General features: G+C 49.2%; 2 protein-coding genes across 2 annotated transcripts in view; one reads left to right on the top strand and one right to left on the bottom strand.

Annotated features, from left to right (window-relative positions):
• odf3 (outer dense fiber of sperm tails 3) overlaps positions 1 to 1,445 on the top strand; it is a 15,067-nt gene extending 13,622 nt beyond the window's left edge. The window contains exon 7 of the mRNA XM_033038602.1: positions 1,195 to 1,445. Within this exon, the coding sequence (XP_032894493.1) occupies positions 1,195 to 1,203 (9 nt within the window). The 3' untranslated portion in view covers positions 1,204 to 1,445. The remainder of the gene's footprint in view (positions 1 to 1,194) is intronic.
• bet1l (Bet1 golgi vesicular membrane trafficking protein like) overlaps positions 1 to 15,190 on the bottom strand; it is a 19,076-nt gene extending 3,886 nt beyond the window's left edge. Inside the window, exons 1-3 of the mRNA XM_033038603.1 lie at positions 15,101 to 15,190; positions 3,471 to 3,562; positions 1,759 to 1,815 (exon numbers count right to left, since the gene is read on the bottom strand). Coding sequence (XP_032894494.1) covers positions 1,759 to 1,815; positions 3,471 to 3,562; positions 15,101 to 15,119 — 168 coding nt within the window. The 5' untranslated portion in view covers positions 15,120 to 15,190. The remainder of the gene's footprint in view (positions 1 to 1,758; positions 1,816 to 3,470; positions 3,563 to 15,100) is intronic.

Genomic DNA, 15,190 nt, shown 5'->3' with positions numbered 1-15,190 from the left:
TTTTGCCAAACTGGGATGAACAATTTTTGTAGTTCATCCATGCAGTCTTTAAATGTCTTCCATTGCATATCCACCGTCAACCCTTTTAGAATTAATTGCCAGTCAATCTTGGCCAATTCACGTCTCATACCCTCAAAGTTACCTTTCTTTAAGTTCAGAACCATTGTTTCTGAATTAACAATGTCACTCTCCATCCTAATGAAGAACTCAACCATATTATGGTCACTCTTGCCCAAGGGGGCACGTACAACAAGACTGCTAACTAACCCTTCCTCATTACTCAATACCCAGTCTAAAATAGCCTGCTCTCTCGTTGGTTCCTCTACATGTTGATTTAGATAACTATCCCGCATACATTCCAAAAAATCCTCTTCCTCAGCACCCCTGCCAATTTGATTCACCCAATCTATATGTAGATTGAAGTCACCCATTATAACGGTTTTGCCTTTGTCGCACGCATTTCTAATTTCCTGTTTGATACCATCTCCAACTTCACTACTACTGTTAGGTGGCCTGTACACAACACCCACCAGCGTTTTCTGCCCCTTAGTGTTTCGCAGCTCTACCCATACCGATTCCACATCCTGCAAACTAATGTCCTTCCTTTCCATTGCGTTAATCCCCTCTCTAATCAGCAACGCTACCCCACCTCCTTTTCCTTTCTCTCTATCCCTCCTGAATATTGAATATCCCTGGATGTTCAGCTCCCAGCCTTGGTCACCCTGGAGCCATGTCTCCGTGATCCCAACTATATCATAGTCATTAATAGCTATCTGCACATTCAACTCATCCACCTTATTACGAATGCTCCTTGCATTGAGACACAAAGCCTTCAGGCTTGTTTTTACAACACTCTTACCCCTTATACAATTTTGTTGAAAAGTGGCCCAGTGTGCAACTATGTACCGCACCCCGATCTCTCTGATCTACAACACTGCCCAGGCCTTGCCATTCTCCTCCCACTGTTGTTCCCTTCTGCCACCACCTCTCATTCACTTCCACTCTTCACCTTCCTCTCATTCCAGAATCTGCAATCCTTTGTTCTCCAGTTTATCTCTCAGCCTCTGTCACTATCTCCACCCTTCCCTCTCGCCCTCCACTGCCTGTGATTTACTCCTCCTCACCTGTACCTATCATGTTTGTTAGCTCTTGCCCCATCTCTTTACACTGCCCTCTTCTCCTCTTCCCTTTCAGCCCAGGTGAATGGTCCCAAGCTGAACCACCGACTGTGCAGATGCTGCCAGACACGCTCCCCTTTCATTGGTCGGTATCCCAACATTACCTGCTGTCTAAATGCTCAAAAAACTCTGCATCCACCAATCCCTGGATAATAAACGTCATGTATATCTTTCAACTTTCACCCTCTCACCTTAAACCTATCCTCTCTAGTCTTTGATGCCAGAACCTTTCTCTCAGGAGGGAAATGTCAAAGACTAGAGGGCACAGCTTTAAGGTGAGAGGGAGAGTTTAATGGGCAAGTTTTTTTACACAGAGTGTGGTGGGTGCCTGGAACGCACTGCCAAGGGTGGTGGTGGAGGCAGATAGTGGCTTTAAGAGGCTTTTAGATAGGCACATGGATATGCTGGGAATGGAGGGATATGGATCACCTGCAGACGATTATTTGAACTTGGCATCGTGTTTGGCACAGAATTGTGGGCCAAAGGACCTGGACCTGTGCTGTACTGTTCTATACTCTAACAAAATAAATACACTGAGAATGTTTTGCCATGAAAGAGCCAAGAAAGTCTGTCTGCTCACCATTCCGTCCAAATATCTGTTCTGATCAGCTGCCTCCTGGTCAATGTCCAGGGCGATCTATGTGAACACAGAATGAATCAATATCACTGCACAGCAGCAGCAGTGGATAATGAACACAAGAACTATGCACGACTCTCCATCACTACTCAGTGGGTGAGGCATACACCTCACGGATGGTTGCGGATCTGAGCCCATTGTGGTGTCTAGGCTGGCACAATGCAGGGCCCACTGTGGCAAGGAGGGAGCGAGCGAGGGAGGGAGGGAGTGGAGCACTTCAAAGCAGCGACACTGAGCGAATACCGTGGTGACGCACACGTGCACACACTCACTCACACACACGCCCACACGCTCGCACTCACACACACGTACACACGTGCGCGCACGCCCTCACACACGCCCACACACACAAACACACGCGCGCGCACACGCCCACACATGCACACACGCACGCACTCACACGGGCACACGCACACACTCATATGCGCGCACACACGCACGCACACACACGCCCACACACGCATACTCATATGCGCGCACACACACGCGCACAAGCACTCACACGCGCGCGCACACGTCCACATGCACACACGCACTCATATGCGCGCACAAGCACTCACACACGCACTCACACGAGCACACAGGCGCACAAGCACACTCACACACTCACACACGCACACGCACACTCACATGCGCACACACACGCGCACATACATACTCACACGCACCCACACTCAAGCACGCACATGCACACATACATTCACACGCATACAAACTCACAAGCACACACACGCATACATTCACACACGCACACATACACACTCACATGCACACATTCGCACTCACACACACGCACACATACACACTCACAGACACTCGCACACACACACACTCGCACACATACACACTCACATGCACTCACACACACTCACACTCACAGGCACACACTCACACACACGCACACATACACACTCAGACATACACACACTCAGACACTCGCACACACGCACACATACACACACACCCGCACACATGCACACTCACATACACACTCACATGCACACTCTCACACACACGGACACGTAACAATGAGGGAGTGCCGCGGTGTAGGCGGGGGGGGGGGGGTCATGGAGAAGCAACAGTGAGGGATGTTGTGGCATAAGGGGCAGACATAGATTTTCCCTGCTACACCTCTCTTTGACTCTATGCTTTTTTAATCTCCTTTTTTCTAATCATATTTGTCATGTTTCTACTTCTGAGAGGTTTCAAACATTTCCCTGGTGACGTTGCCATGTAAATAAACATGTGTAGCTGTTGCTGTTACTGAGGTTAATCATCCTCGAGTTGGACTGACCAGCTACGCTCGCTCCCTCCCAGAACTAATCCTTGTATTTTGTAATCGTATCTTTAATAATTGCCAGGGTTCTTGTTCCCATTCTTGTAACAGTCGACCAAAGATAGGGACAGCTGTCTGTCCAGTGTATCCTCTGGAACAGCTGTAGTCTGCACACAGTTCAGCTTAATGAATCTTAAACTTTTACGCTAAACCCAAACATCTGCTGAACCACGACAATCAAACATTAACTGCCATCATTACCAGACTTGGAGTGATACACGTCCCAGATACATATTAAAAGCAATAAAGGCAGTGACGTTATTCGCAGCGTATCGTTTTGTACTCAGGTGCAAAGGTTAAATATTATAACATGGCAAACCGATTTAAGGCGGGTGACTTTGCTGGACAGGTTCTCTGCCATCCGTTTGTTTTCTGCATCGAGGAACTGGTCCGCCGCTCCCGAACCGAGTCCTGAGGAGTAAAGGTGAACAGGTGAAATCAGGACAAGCCTGTCGCAGACCAATGGACCCGACAAATGCTGCTTCAATCCTCGCCTCGATATCACAGCAGTTTAGTTTAGTTTATTAGGTACACAGCCCCTCACGAGTACGCAACCTCACTCATTCTGAAGAAAGGGTATGCTGTCATCACACTGCATAAAACTGTCCCTCATCACAGCCCCCCCCCCCTCCCCCCCCCCCCCCAGAATCCCCATTCCAATCTTTACACCCGTCTCTGGTCTTTCTGCTATCACCTGATGGGAACAGCTCTTGTCCATCCCTCCAATCAAAGGCCCTTTTGTCAAATCTTTGATTACCGACTCTGAACCCAGCTAAAATCTTCATATCTGAAACCTCTGGTAAATCTCTGCATCCTCCCTAAAACATGGTGACCAGACACAATAGTCTAGGTGACTTCAGCATGACTTGACTCGACTTGGTTGTGGCTAATAACTTTATAAAAGATCAGGAGAATCTGTACCTAAGTGTGGTGCAGTGGTAGAATTGCTGCCTTACAGTGCCGGAGTCCCGAGTTCGATTCTGACTACAGGTGCTGACTGTACGGAGATGATATCATTCTTTCTGTGAAGGCACAGGTTTTTTCCAGGTGCTCTGGTTTCCTCCCACATTCCAAAGACGTGCAGGTTTGTAGTGTAATTGGGTTATGTAAATTGTCCCTAGTGTGTAGGATAGAACTAGTGTACGGGTGATCGCTGGTCCATGTGGACTCGGTGGGCCAAAGGGCCTGATTCGCTGTATCTCTAAAGTAAACTAAACTAAGCTCATTGTAGGCAGTTCAATATCCTGCATGTGGATCATGACAGCAGCCTCCTGGTGGCGATCCCTGGAAACAACGACACGATTCACTCTGTGACGTGTCAGGTGACCAAACACGTCGTCTGACACACGACCAAACAAATATCCTGCGTGTGGCATTTGATCTGCCCATTCATAATTAGCACTAAACTATTCCCAAGGGGTGGAATAATGTTTTTACATTCTAACTATGAAAGGACAGGCAAGGACTTTCAGTACTAACGCTCCTGTGTGCATGTCTGTGTCCTTTGGCATTGTACTCAGTACTCAGACGTAGGGCTGGCAGGTCCATAGTGGGAGCAGACCAAGAGAAGACCACAGCCTTGAGAGAATGGTCTGTGAAGATCTTGGTAGTTAGTGGATCACGGGCCTGCTTCCATTCTGCCCCAAAGCAGCCCTGCTCCTCACCCCACCACCTGATGCCCTCACAACAGCCCTGCTCTATACCCCACAACAGCCCTGCTCTATACCCCACAACAGCCCTGCCCCGTACCCCACAACAGCCCTGCCCCGTACCCCACAACAGCCCTGCTCTATACCCCACAACAGCCCTGCCCCGTACCCCACAACAGCCCTGCTCTATACCCCACAACAGCCCTGCCCCGTACCCCACAACAGCCCTGCCCCGTACCCCACAACAGCCCTGCTCTATACCCCACAACAGCCCTGCTCTATACCCCACAACAGCCCTGCTCTATACCCCACAACAGCCCTGCCCCGTACCCCACAACAGCCCTGCCCCGTACCCAACAGCCCTGCCCCGTACCCCACAACAGCCCTGCCCCGTACCCCACCACCTGACCTCCCACAACAGCCCTGCTCTGTACCCCACAACAGCCCTGTTCTCTACCCCACCACCTGACGCCCCCACAACAAGGAAGCAACGCCTGGCTCAACATCATAATTGAGGGTTATTGTCCCCTGTCTTCACAATGAAAACCATGGCAACGGGGAATGCTGAACTATACATCGCAAAGCAATAAAACAATTGTATTTACAGAACCAGCCATGAGGAGAGAGGTTACAACTGAGCGGATTCATCAAATCTCATATATTGTGGTAGATCACTGGAGATGGAACTGGAAAAGCAGCACAAAGGAGCAGCATTAATTGATGGCAAGGGAAGCACTCGTTGAGGGGTCATGAGGGATATTGTGTCAGATTGTGAGCCCGTCAACACGTATAATCTTTAATTGACAATTAATGTTTGGTTAAGAAGCTTCTTCACATTGAAGAGCCATGGTTTAGTAGAAGCAGAGCTGGATTAACTTGTACACCGCACAGTTCCACGTTGAGTGAGAGAGCTCCAATCAATTTTAGCTTTACATTCCTGCCGAAGGAAAGGTTCCTAAAATGCCTCACAACGTGGAATTATTCTCTGCTGCACTGGTGAAGATGACAATTGAGGAAGATAGTTGTGTGGAGGAAGTATTGGACAGTATTCACATCCTGGGTCAGCACCACACAGACACGGTACTAATGGCATACCATGACCATCTGCTCCAGCACAACAAGCTGACTGCTTCACAGGGGGCTTTGTTACTGGAAAGCATGGGGAAGATTATCAGGAACACCCTTGACCAAATTAGTCAACCACTAGCACAAAAGATTCTTTCTTTGTCTGCAATGTGGATGACTAAGTCAGTGGGTGCATATGCTGCAAGTCAGGAAGCTGCAAGCAATATCCTGGTCACCATGAGCTTCAGGTTTACTGACAAAGTTGTCCAACTCATGCTGGAGAATTTCAAGAATGGACACCATCCTCACGTATTTGTTGTGAAAACCCTGACCAAACTGAGTGCGGAGAATCCATACAGCATGGTGCCATTCCTGAAGCAGATCTTGGCAGCCATGTTTCCATCTCTCTTTGGGACAAAGCAGGAGGAGATGAAGGCTGCGTTCGCCACAGCGCTGGGAAGTTTCAGCAAGAGTATCCTCATGTATCTGGCAAATGTAGAGAAAACGTCCGAGCCCACTGTAACTGCGGAGAGTTTCTCAGCCGAGATCAATACTATTTACAGCCTGTTGTTTAAGGTGTGGTTGGAGAAGGAGCCCCCTAAACTAACGATAATAATCGTGGAAGCTCTGGGCTCCGTTATATCCCTGTTGTCCAGGGAGCGAATAGAAAAAGAGCTCCCTAAGATAATTCCAGCCATCATGTCACTCTACAAGAAATATCCTGGACATTCCTCGGTCACAGAGTGCCTGTGTCAGGTGCTGGGCATTGCAATGGAGATAAACAATGTGCAACTGAAAACACAGATGGACAGCCTACTTAAAAATCTCCACCAGCAAATCTGTCTTTCTGTCGGGACCAAGAACTGTATGGCTGTGAAGAACCACAGTGAGGTTCTGCGCTGTTTCACAGTCCTCGCCCCGGTTTACGCAGATACTATGGTTGATTTCCTCCTCCCCAAGTTAGACTGTGTTGACCAACAAACGAGACTAGGAACACTCAGTGCACTGAGGCACGTCATCAGCTCCGTCTCCTCACATCTAGACAGAAAGAAAGCTCCCATTGTGGCTGCCATAACACCACTGCTTGTGGATAAATTGAGCAACCAGGAGAAGAAGCTGATTGCCCAAGTTATTTGTGTCCTGGCCCAACAGGGGCACCTGGAGCCAGAGGAAGGGAGGGCAATGGTGGAGTTCCTCATCAGACAATGCGCTACCCCCCTCGATTCAGGCACGGTGATGCCAGCCAGCCAGCGGGCGGACCAGGTCACAGACGAAGACCTAGTCACGGTATGTGAGACGGTGATGTTCATGATCACTAACACGGTGGGGATGGAGGATGTTCTCTGGCCTTTCCTCCTGGAGTTTCTCACCATGACCCACTACACCAAGGCTTTGACCACCATTTGCAATTGCTTAGCTCATCTTGGGAAAAAGAAACTGCAGAGTAGCAGGGAGAGGTTTACCTTAACGTACAACGTGGACAGCTGTCTCCCCAAAGCGCAGGAGCTGCTGTCCAGACTACTCCTCCTGTCTTACTGCCCGTATGAAGGGGGAAGTCAAGGTGCTGCTGCTCTCCGCTTGTTGCAGGTGCTGAGTTTCAGCATTCACCCAGCCACAGTGGCACAGTGGGACAAGGAACTTCCAGCATTAGTCGATCAATTACTTGTGAACACCAAGCAGACTCTGCCGCTGCAGGAATGGGAAGAGAAACTGTTACTGTTCCTGTCTAAAACTCTGGATAGCATTGGTGATGAGGAATGGGCAGGCCAGCTGAGTGAGGTGATGTGTGAACAGATGGAAACAGTATGTCACTCACCACAGAAAGCGTTTCTATATAAAGCTCTGGGGATCGCACTCAGCCAAGTTCGCAACGAGAATATTCAGGGGGAACTGCAGCAAATGCTGCTGACAGTGCAACACAGCGAGGCTGTCGAGAGGGAAGGCATGTCATTTGCCTTTGGATTCGCTTCCATGACCCACTATGAGGATGTCCTTCATTGTCTGGAGGAGTTTGCCACCGACGTCAAGCTGGATGAGGACATGGATGGAGCAAGGAGCACCCTGGTCTTGTGCTACGGAAACATGGCCCTCTACGCCCCTGAAGAACAGGTTTTGTACAGAACTGAGACACACATTCTCCCAGCCATACGTGAGTTCATTGGCAGTGATTTGGGGAGTGGAGCTGAATGGGGTGAAAGCTCACTGCAGCTCAGCCTCATAAAGGCCATGACTCTGATTGCCAAATCCCTGCACCTCAATCAGCAGAGACTTCCCTGCCACACCAAGAAGGAGCTGCTGAAGTACATGCAAGACTTTATGGAGGCCGAGCCAGTGGAGGTACTGCACAGCCCTGTCCGCCAGATGGTCATGAGGGCGTGCATACACCTGGTGCAGGTACGCACCGAGAGCAGCCACACCGACACCCTGCCTCTCATTCACACCTGCCTGGCCACTACCTTCAGCTTGGTTCCCACACCACCGGACCCTGACGCTGATGCAGACAGTGACCCAGACATACTGTATGCACAAACCATCACTGCCCTAAAGGAGCTTCTAAAGCAGGTATTAGTTCAGGACCTGACGCCTGAATGTTTGCAGGCCACATTTAAACAAGTCGAAGAGTGGGTTACCTCAAGCAAGGAGTATGAGCGAGAGAGGGCCATGGACACAATGTCAGAGCTGCTGCAATATTGCTTGGAAGAAGTTGCTGTAGGTGAGGTAATGCTGCAAACTGACCTGGGCTTCCTGGCTGGGCGATTGATGCCTCGATGTGCTGACCCATCGCTTCTTGTCCGGCAGATGTCTGTCGACTCGCTATACACGCTGCTGGTCATTCAGTTCTCAGATCACGAGGGTGACGTGGACCGACAGGACAAGCAGCTGGAGATTCTACGTGCAGTGAGAGGTGAGCTGGAGGATCGCAGCCCTGCAGTTTTGTTCCACACGTGCTGGCAGATTGCAGAACTCATTTCCAGGTGTTTGCCCCAGGACCAGCGGGCCAACTTGTTCTTCATGGTGTTGGCAGGGTTGTCTGACCACCAGCCCGACTGCTGCAGAGCAGCTGCTGTGCTGACCAGGTCCATCATCACCACACTGGGAAGGGAACTAAACCATCGAGTCCCAGAGGTACTTGAAGCCTTGCGAATGCAACTCCAGTCGGGTCGCACCAGAGAGGAGGTGAGGCTCTCCGTTCTGCGCAGTATTGCCCTTCTGGCCTCACACAACCCAAGAGCGGTGGTGGACTGTCTCCTGACCTACCCTGATCCCTCAGACAGGTACATCAGCGAGGTCTGGCACTCGCTGGCCGGAGACACAGAAGGGAGCCCGCTCACACTGCGGGAGCTGCTGGACACACTGAAACAACAGCTACAGCACTGGGAGAAAAGGACCTATCCTCTCCATGAGAACGTAACGCCACATCCCTCTATGGAATCCCTGGCCGGCATCTGTGCTCTCCACGAGATGATAAGGACACCTGAGTCTGTACAAGTCGTAACAGAATTATTCCCACAGTTGTTCAGCATCCTCCTCGTGCACCTCAGCTCCTTTGTTGAAATTTCCTTATCCAAAGTTTTTATTCCCAATTCCCAAACAAACCAGAAAGAATTCTTAGTTAAGCCTCAAACTCTTCGAAGCAAGGACATCTGTGTGAACTGTGTACAGGCTCTGATGGCCCTGATGGGTCAAGTCAACAATGAGCAGTTGGTGAAGTGCATGACAGAGAGTGGAGGCTGGGGCCAAATGATGGATCTCTGTAAAACCCACCTGGGAGTTATCCAGCTGGCCAAAGCAATGGCTGTGTTTGCTGGCCCCTGCCTGAATGGAGTGGTAGAACAGCTCGCAGCACTCTTGCCCACAGTCGAGGAATGTCAGAAAATGACTGTGGCTGCATTCTTTGGTGAGCTGTTACGATCATCGCTGGTGTCCAGCCTGCAGCTGACGGATGCTCTGGGAAACAAACTGCTTCAATGTCTTCTCAACTCTTCCCCCATCTTGCAAACATTCTGTGTCAAGGGCCTGGGTAACATCACCATTGGAGATCCCAATAACATTGAGAAATATTCTCGGCAAGTGCTGTGTGCGATGATTTATCTGATGGGATCTGAGCAGCATGACAACGAGGTGCTGATGTTTGAGGTACTCTTGTGTCTTGGGCAGTACGTGAATCTGTTGAAGGTAACTACTATAAAACCTTTCCTGATCAAGATCCTCACCGGCATCCAAACGTTCTTTGAGTCTTCGAATGACAGAGTCAGGGCTGAAGCGTTTAACGTGTTTGGGAGCTTGGCCAAATGTGGGACGAGGGACCCCAAGTCATCCTTGTGCCGACAGATCCAAGGGAACCTGGTACGTGTGTTACTGCAGCTGGATGCCAGGAGCGAGGAGATCTCCCGTTCATGCAACCTGACGCTGCACCTGGTCGCCCCACTAGTGGCCTCAGCCAAGACTTGCTCATTGATCGAGAACTATGTAGGAGACCCCACTCTAAACTACATGGTGTTCCTCAGAGCCATGTCACAGCAATTGATGAAGGAGTTCCCCGAGAGGACACACTCTTATGTTGCTGATTGCGTATCCTTCTTCAACAAACCAGAGGAGCAACTGCGAGCGAACGCAGTAACCCTGTCAGGATTATTCTTCCAACGACCCGAGAAACGCAGTCAATCTGCCCGTAAAAGCACCTGACACGGATAATTCTACTATGGCCCTGACCTCCCACTAAGACATACTCAGACTTCCTGTTCAGAATAACATAGTTATGAATTAATAACTTCATTGTAAATAACAGAAACCCCCAGCAATGATTGTGCTCCGGGGTCAGGTTGTTGGAAATGCTCTGTGAGACGGCATGAAGCAGCACTGTAGAGAGCTTGGGCTTTCAAGCAAACCCCATCAATTTAACAGAAAGTTGTGAGTGAATAAACTGAAGATTTTGAGGAGTTTGCAAGAAGTGTTGATAAGAATTGTGCAATTGGTGTGGGATTCATCACTGTCCACCAAGTATTTGACAATTGCCCATTGCTCCAGAGTGACTGAAGATACCAGCACAGCCCAACACACTCTGACTCGACAGCCTGCTACTCTCACACAACAGCTCCAACAGCCCATCACACCCCACCTTCAGGCTCAGTGATGTCACAGGTGTCAACACTTGTGAATTATTTGCACTTACACCTTGTTCAAAATAAAAGGTATTGTTTCATATACTAAAATCGTGTTGCTGCGCTGAAAATCAATGATAAACATGGTAATCAAGCAGCCAACAGCTTTCCACGACAGCTTACTCCCCCTACATGGGGCGAAAGGCCTGACATATAGCCAACCCCAGTAAAAATATCAGCAAAATATATCAGCTTATTACATCAGAGGGAAGCTGCACTGGATGAGAACCGGGCTCAGTGGGGGAAAGTGATGGATAACAATAGATGGGATTGGGAGGGGTCCATGTACTGGGGCTCTGCAGTGTTTACTCACATCCATACTGGCCTTGCCAATCAACACTATACATGTGCCTGCACAAGCTAGTATAATTCTACGTCTTGCCTATTCAAATGCTTGCCTGAATCTTGTGACCATCCGACTTCACCACCTATTCTGACAGTGAATTCTAGATACCAACCACTGTGTACAAAAAAACTGTTCCCCTCAGGGTGGCACTGTGGAGCAGCAGTAGAGTTGCTGCCTTACAGCGCTGAAACCAGGGTTCAATCCTGGCTACGGACCGAGTTTGTATTTCTCCCTGTGATCATGTGGGTTTTCTCCTGGAGCCCCACACTCCAAAGATATGCAGATTTGTAAGTTAATCCGATTCTGTAAATTGCCCCTAGTGTGTAGGACAGTGCTATGGTATGGGGTGATCACTGGTCAGTGCAGACTTGGTGGGCTAAAGGACCTGTTTTCCCCACTGTAACCAAAGTCCATAGTCAGCTCCCCTTAAACACTCTTTTCTCTGACCTTAAGCCTCATCCATCGTGATTCCCTAACCGTGAGAAGATTCCATTTTGGACAAAAATAAATAATTTGTAATTTTGCCAGTGATACCAAACTCGACCTTGTTATTAGTGGAAGAATATTTTACGCTGCAGGGAATGGAGGAATATGGATCACATACAGACAGAAGAGATTCATTGAACCTGGCATCATGTCAGGCATGGACATTGTGCTGTCCTGTTCCATGTTTTAACTTTTATTTGACTCGCTATGGGTGAAGGGAATGGCAGGGGTAAGGAAGTCTGCAGTGAGGTTCTGCTCGGAAGACAAGGAAGTACAGAATAAATGCGGGGAATTCACTGGTGTAGGAGAGCAGGGGGATGTGAAGGGCATGCACACATTAGTACGGGTGTCTGGGTTTATGGGGTGAAGGCAGGAGAATGGGGTTGAGGGAAAATAGATCAGCCATGATTGAATGGTGGAGTAGATGATGACTGGCCTTATTCTGCTCAAACATATGAACTTATGAGAAACCCTGTATTCGAGAATAAATGTTTTATTTTCTTCTTTATTGGCTGATGAACGGAATAAAACAGCAGGGAGTCATTTTTGAACTGTAAAAAACCTGCATTTCAGTGAAGATAAACCCAGCATGCCTGATCTCTCCATGTAACCACACATTCCAGGCAACATCATGGTGAATATCTTCTGCATTCTCTCTTGCTTACCCTCAGCAAAGTTGGAAAGATGGCCTGTGGTCCTCTCTGCCAAATTACTGAATTACATTGTGAGCAGTGCAGATAGTCACCAACAAAGACACTAGAGGAGCCTTAGTCACCAATCCCTGAGGTACTCCACTGTCACAGTTTGACATCCTGGGAAAAAAAACCATTCCCACACTTGGCTTATTATTTGATTCCTATTTCATTGACCATCTCCAGGGATGCTGCCTGACCCGCTGAGTTACTCCAGCTTTTTGTTCATATCCACACTCGGCTTTCTGTCCAATTACCACTTCTCAATTACCCTGCACAGCTCCCCTCCCCGCTACACCCCCACATTAGTGCAACACACCAGTACAACATAGAAACATAGAAAATTGGTGCAGGAGTAGGCCATTCGGCCCTTCGAGCCACAACACTCCCTCCCTCCCCCACATTAATACAACACTCCCCCCTCCCCCACTTTTCCCCCACACCAGTACAACACACTGCCCCTCAGACACTGCAGACTCCCCATTGCTAGTGCCTCTGTAATCCTGGAGTGAAGCCTTCCTTCCTTTGTTCTACTATAGGGACAGATTTGCAGAGGGTAGAGAAAGGCCTTTGGTCAACATATCCATGCCAATGTTTTGCCTATCGGCACTGACCCACATTTGATCTATGTCCTTTTATGCTTTGTCTATTTAAGCATCTGTCTAAATGTCTTGTTGGGGTTTCCTCCACAAATGGCAGTGTTGGCTCGAAGGGCCGAATGACCTACTCCTGCATCTATTGTCTATTGTCTAAACACATTAGAATAACCCCTAACCCTCGCCACCGCCACGCTTGTGATGAACCAGTCACCACCTTGACCTGATCTTTGAAAGGAAGAACATCTAATTGTGTTGCCAACTTAGACAGTTGCTACATTACATAAAAATATTTGTTCGAGATCTGGGAGCTAAGAAAATGATGTTTTGCAAACAGGCAATGCTGCTATTCACTCTGGTACAATTGCCTTGGGAACAAAGGGTTGTTTTTCTGATTGGAGGCTTGTCACCAGTGCAGTACCACAGGGATCTGAGCTATGTCCACTGTTGTTTGTCTTCTATGGATGACAATGTAATTAACATAATTAGTAAGTTTGCAAAATACACCACAATTGGTGGTTTAGTGGATAATGAGGGCTATCTAGGTTTACAAAAGGATTGAGATCAACTAGGTAAGTGGATCAAGGAGTGTCAGGTGGAATTTAACCGTGACAAATGTGAGTTGTGCATTTTGGTAAGTAAATGATAGACCCCTGAAGAGTGTTGCAGAGAAGAGGCACCCTGGGGTACACGCATGCAGTTCCCTGAAAATGATGAAAATGAAAGTGAAGAAGGTATTTGACATGCTTGCCTTCATTAGTCAGGGTATTGAGCACTGGTTGGGACATCTTGCTATGACTGTACAAGATGTTGGCAAGACCACTTTTGTAATATTTTGCTTAGTTCTGATTGCCTGCTGTATGCAGGATATCATTAAGCTTTATGGGTGCTGAAAGGATTCACCAGGATGCTACCAGCAGTTATAAGGAGAAGCTGCATAGATTGGAATGTTATAACCCTGGAGTGTTGGTAGCTGAGCGGTGTTGTACAGAGGCTTATAAATTCATGAGAGGCATGGATAAGGTGAATGGTCACAATCCTTTTTTCCAGAGTAGAGCAGCTCAGAAGTATTCTGTTTGAACAATTAAGCAGATGGATGTTGCAATGTGGTTTCAAGATCAGAAGGAAGGAAAGGAGACAATTAAAATACCACATAAATGAACAAACTATGGTAAGTAAACTGGATTGGAGCTATGACGGAATACCAAGGCATGTGTCTCTGTTTATGATTCTCCAGATCTATTGATGAACCATGAACTTTATACCGCACTTCACAAACAGTGCCTGACCTGAGCTCTGTTTTACTTCTGATCGCTGCATAGCTGCTGCAAACATTAAGTGGAAGGGGTAAACAAATGACATCAGGGCTCCTCACACGAAGCATTAAAAACGATGCCAGCGAAGCGCGCAGAACAACACCCAGTAAACACGATGATGTAAGTAGGGGAACAAGGAAGGAGTCTGCTTGTCATTGGACACAGTTGGATTGAGAGGCTTCACATAGATGGGATGGGAAGGGATGCGGGCTTTCAGCTTGTGTTTCACAGTCCACTGGGAAGCTGATGGTGTTTCTAATGGCCAGCTGCCCCATCACCCCTCCCTCACCTCCCCTCATGACTGAAGGTGCATCACTGTCACCAACATGATGGTGGGGCAGTGAGGGAGCGCCGCGCTGGGGGAGGGGCAGTGAGGGAGCGCCGCGCTGGGGGAGGGGCAGTGAGGGAGCGCCGCGCTGGGGGAGGGGCAGTGAGGGAGCGCCGCGCTGGGGGAGGGGCAGTGAGGGAGCGCCGCGCTGGGGGAGGGGCAGTGAGGGAGCGCCGCCGGCCCCGGGCTCGGGTAGAGCGAGGTCCCGGGGTCCGGGGGGGTTCACGGGGCGGCGGGGGGTACGGGGGCCTGGGCCTGGTGCCGCCGCGATCCCCGGCCTCGATTAGTCGCCGCTCGGCTCAAACTCACCGCGAGCCCGCTCCGCCATCGCGCAACGCCCGCTGGGACAGGGGCGTGGCCGCGCTGCCAATCACACGGGAGGGGGCGGGGCAGAGGTGT

Source organism: Amblyraja radiata, chromosome 20 (assembly GCF_010909765.2).
Source record: "Amblyraja radiata isolate CabotCenter1 chromosome 20, sAmbRad1.1.pri, whole genome shotgun sequence".
Taxonomy (NCBI): domain Eukaryota; kingdom Metazoa; phylum Chordata; class Chondrichthyes; order Rajiformes; family Rajidae; genus Amblyraja; species Amblyraja radiata.
Note: the sequence above shows the minus strand (reverse complement) of the source record. Positions and strands in the feature narration are given on the sequence as shown.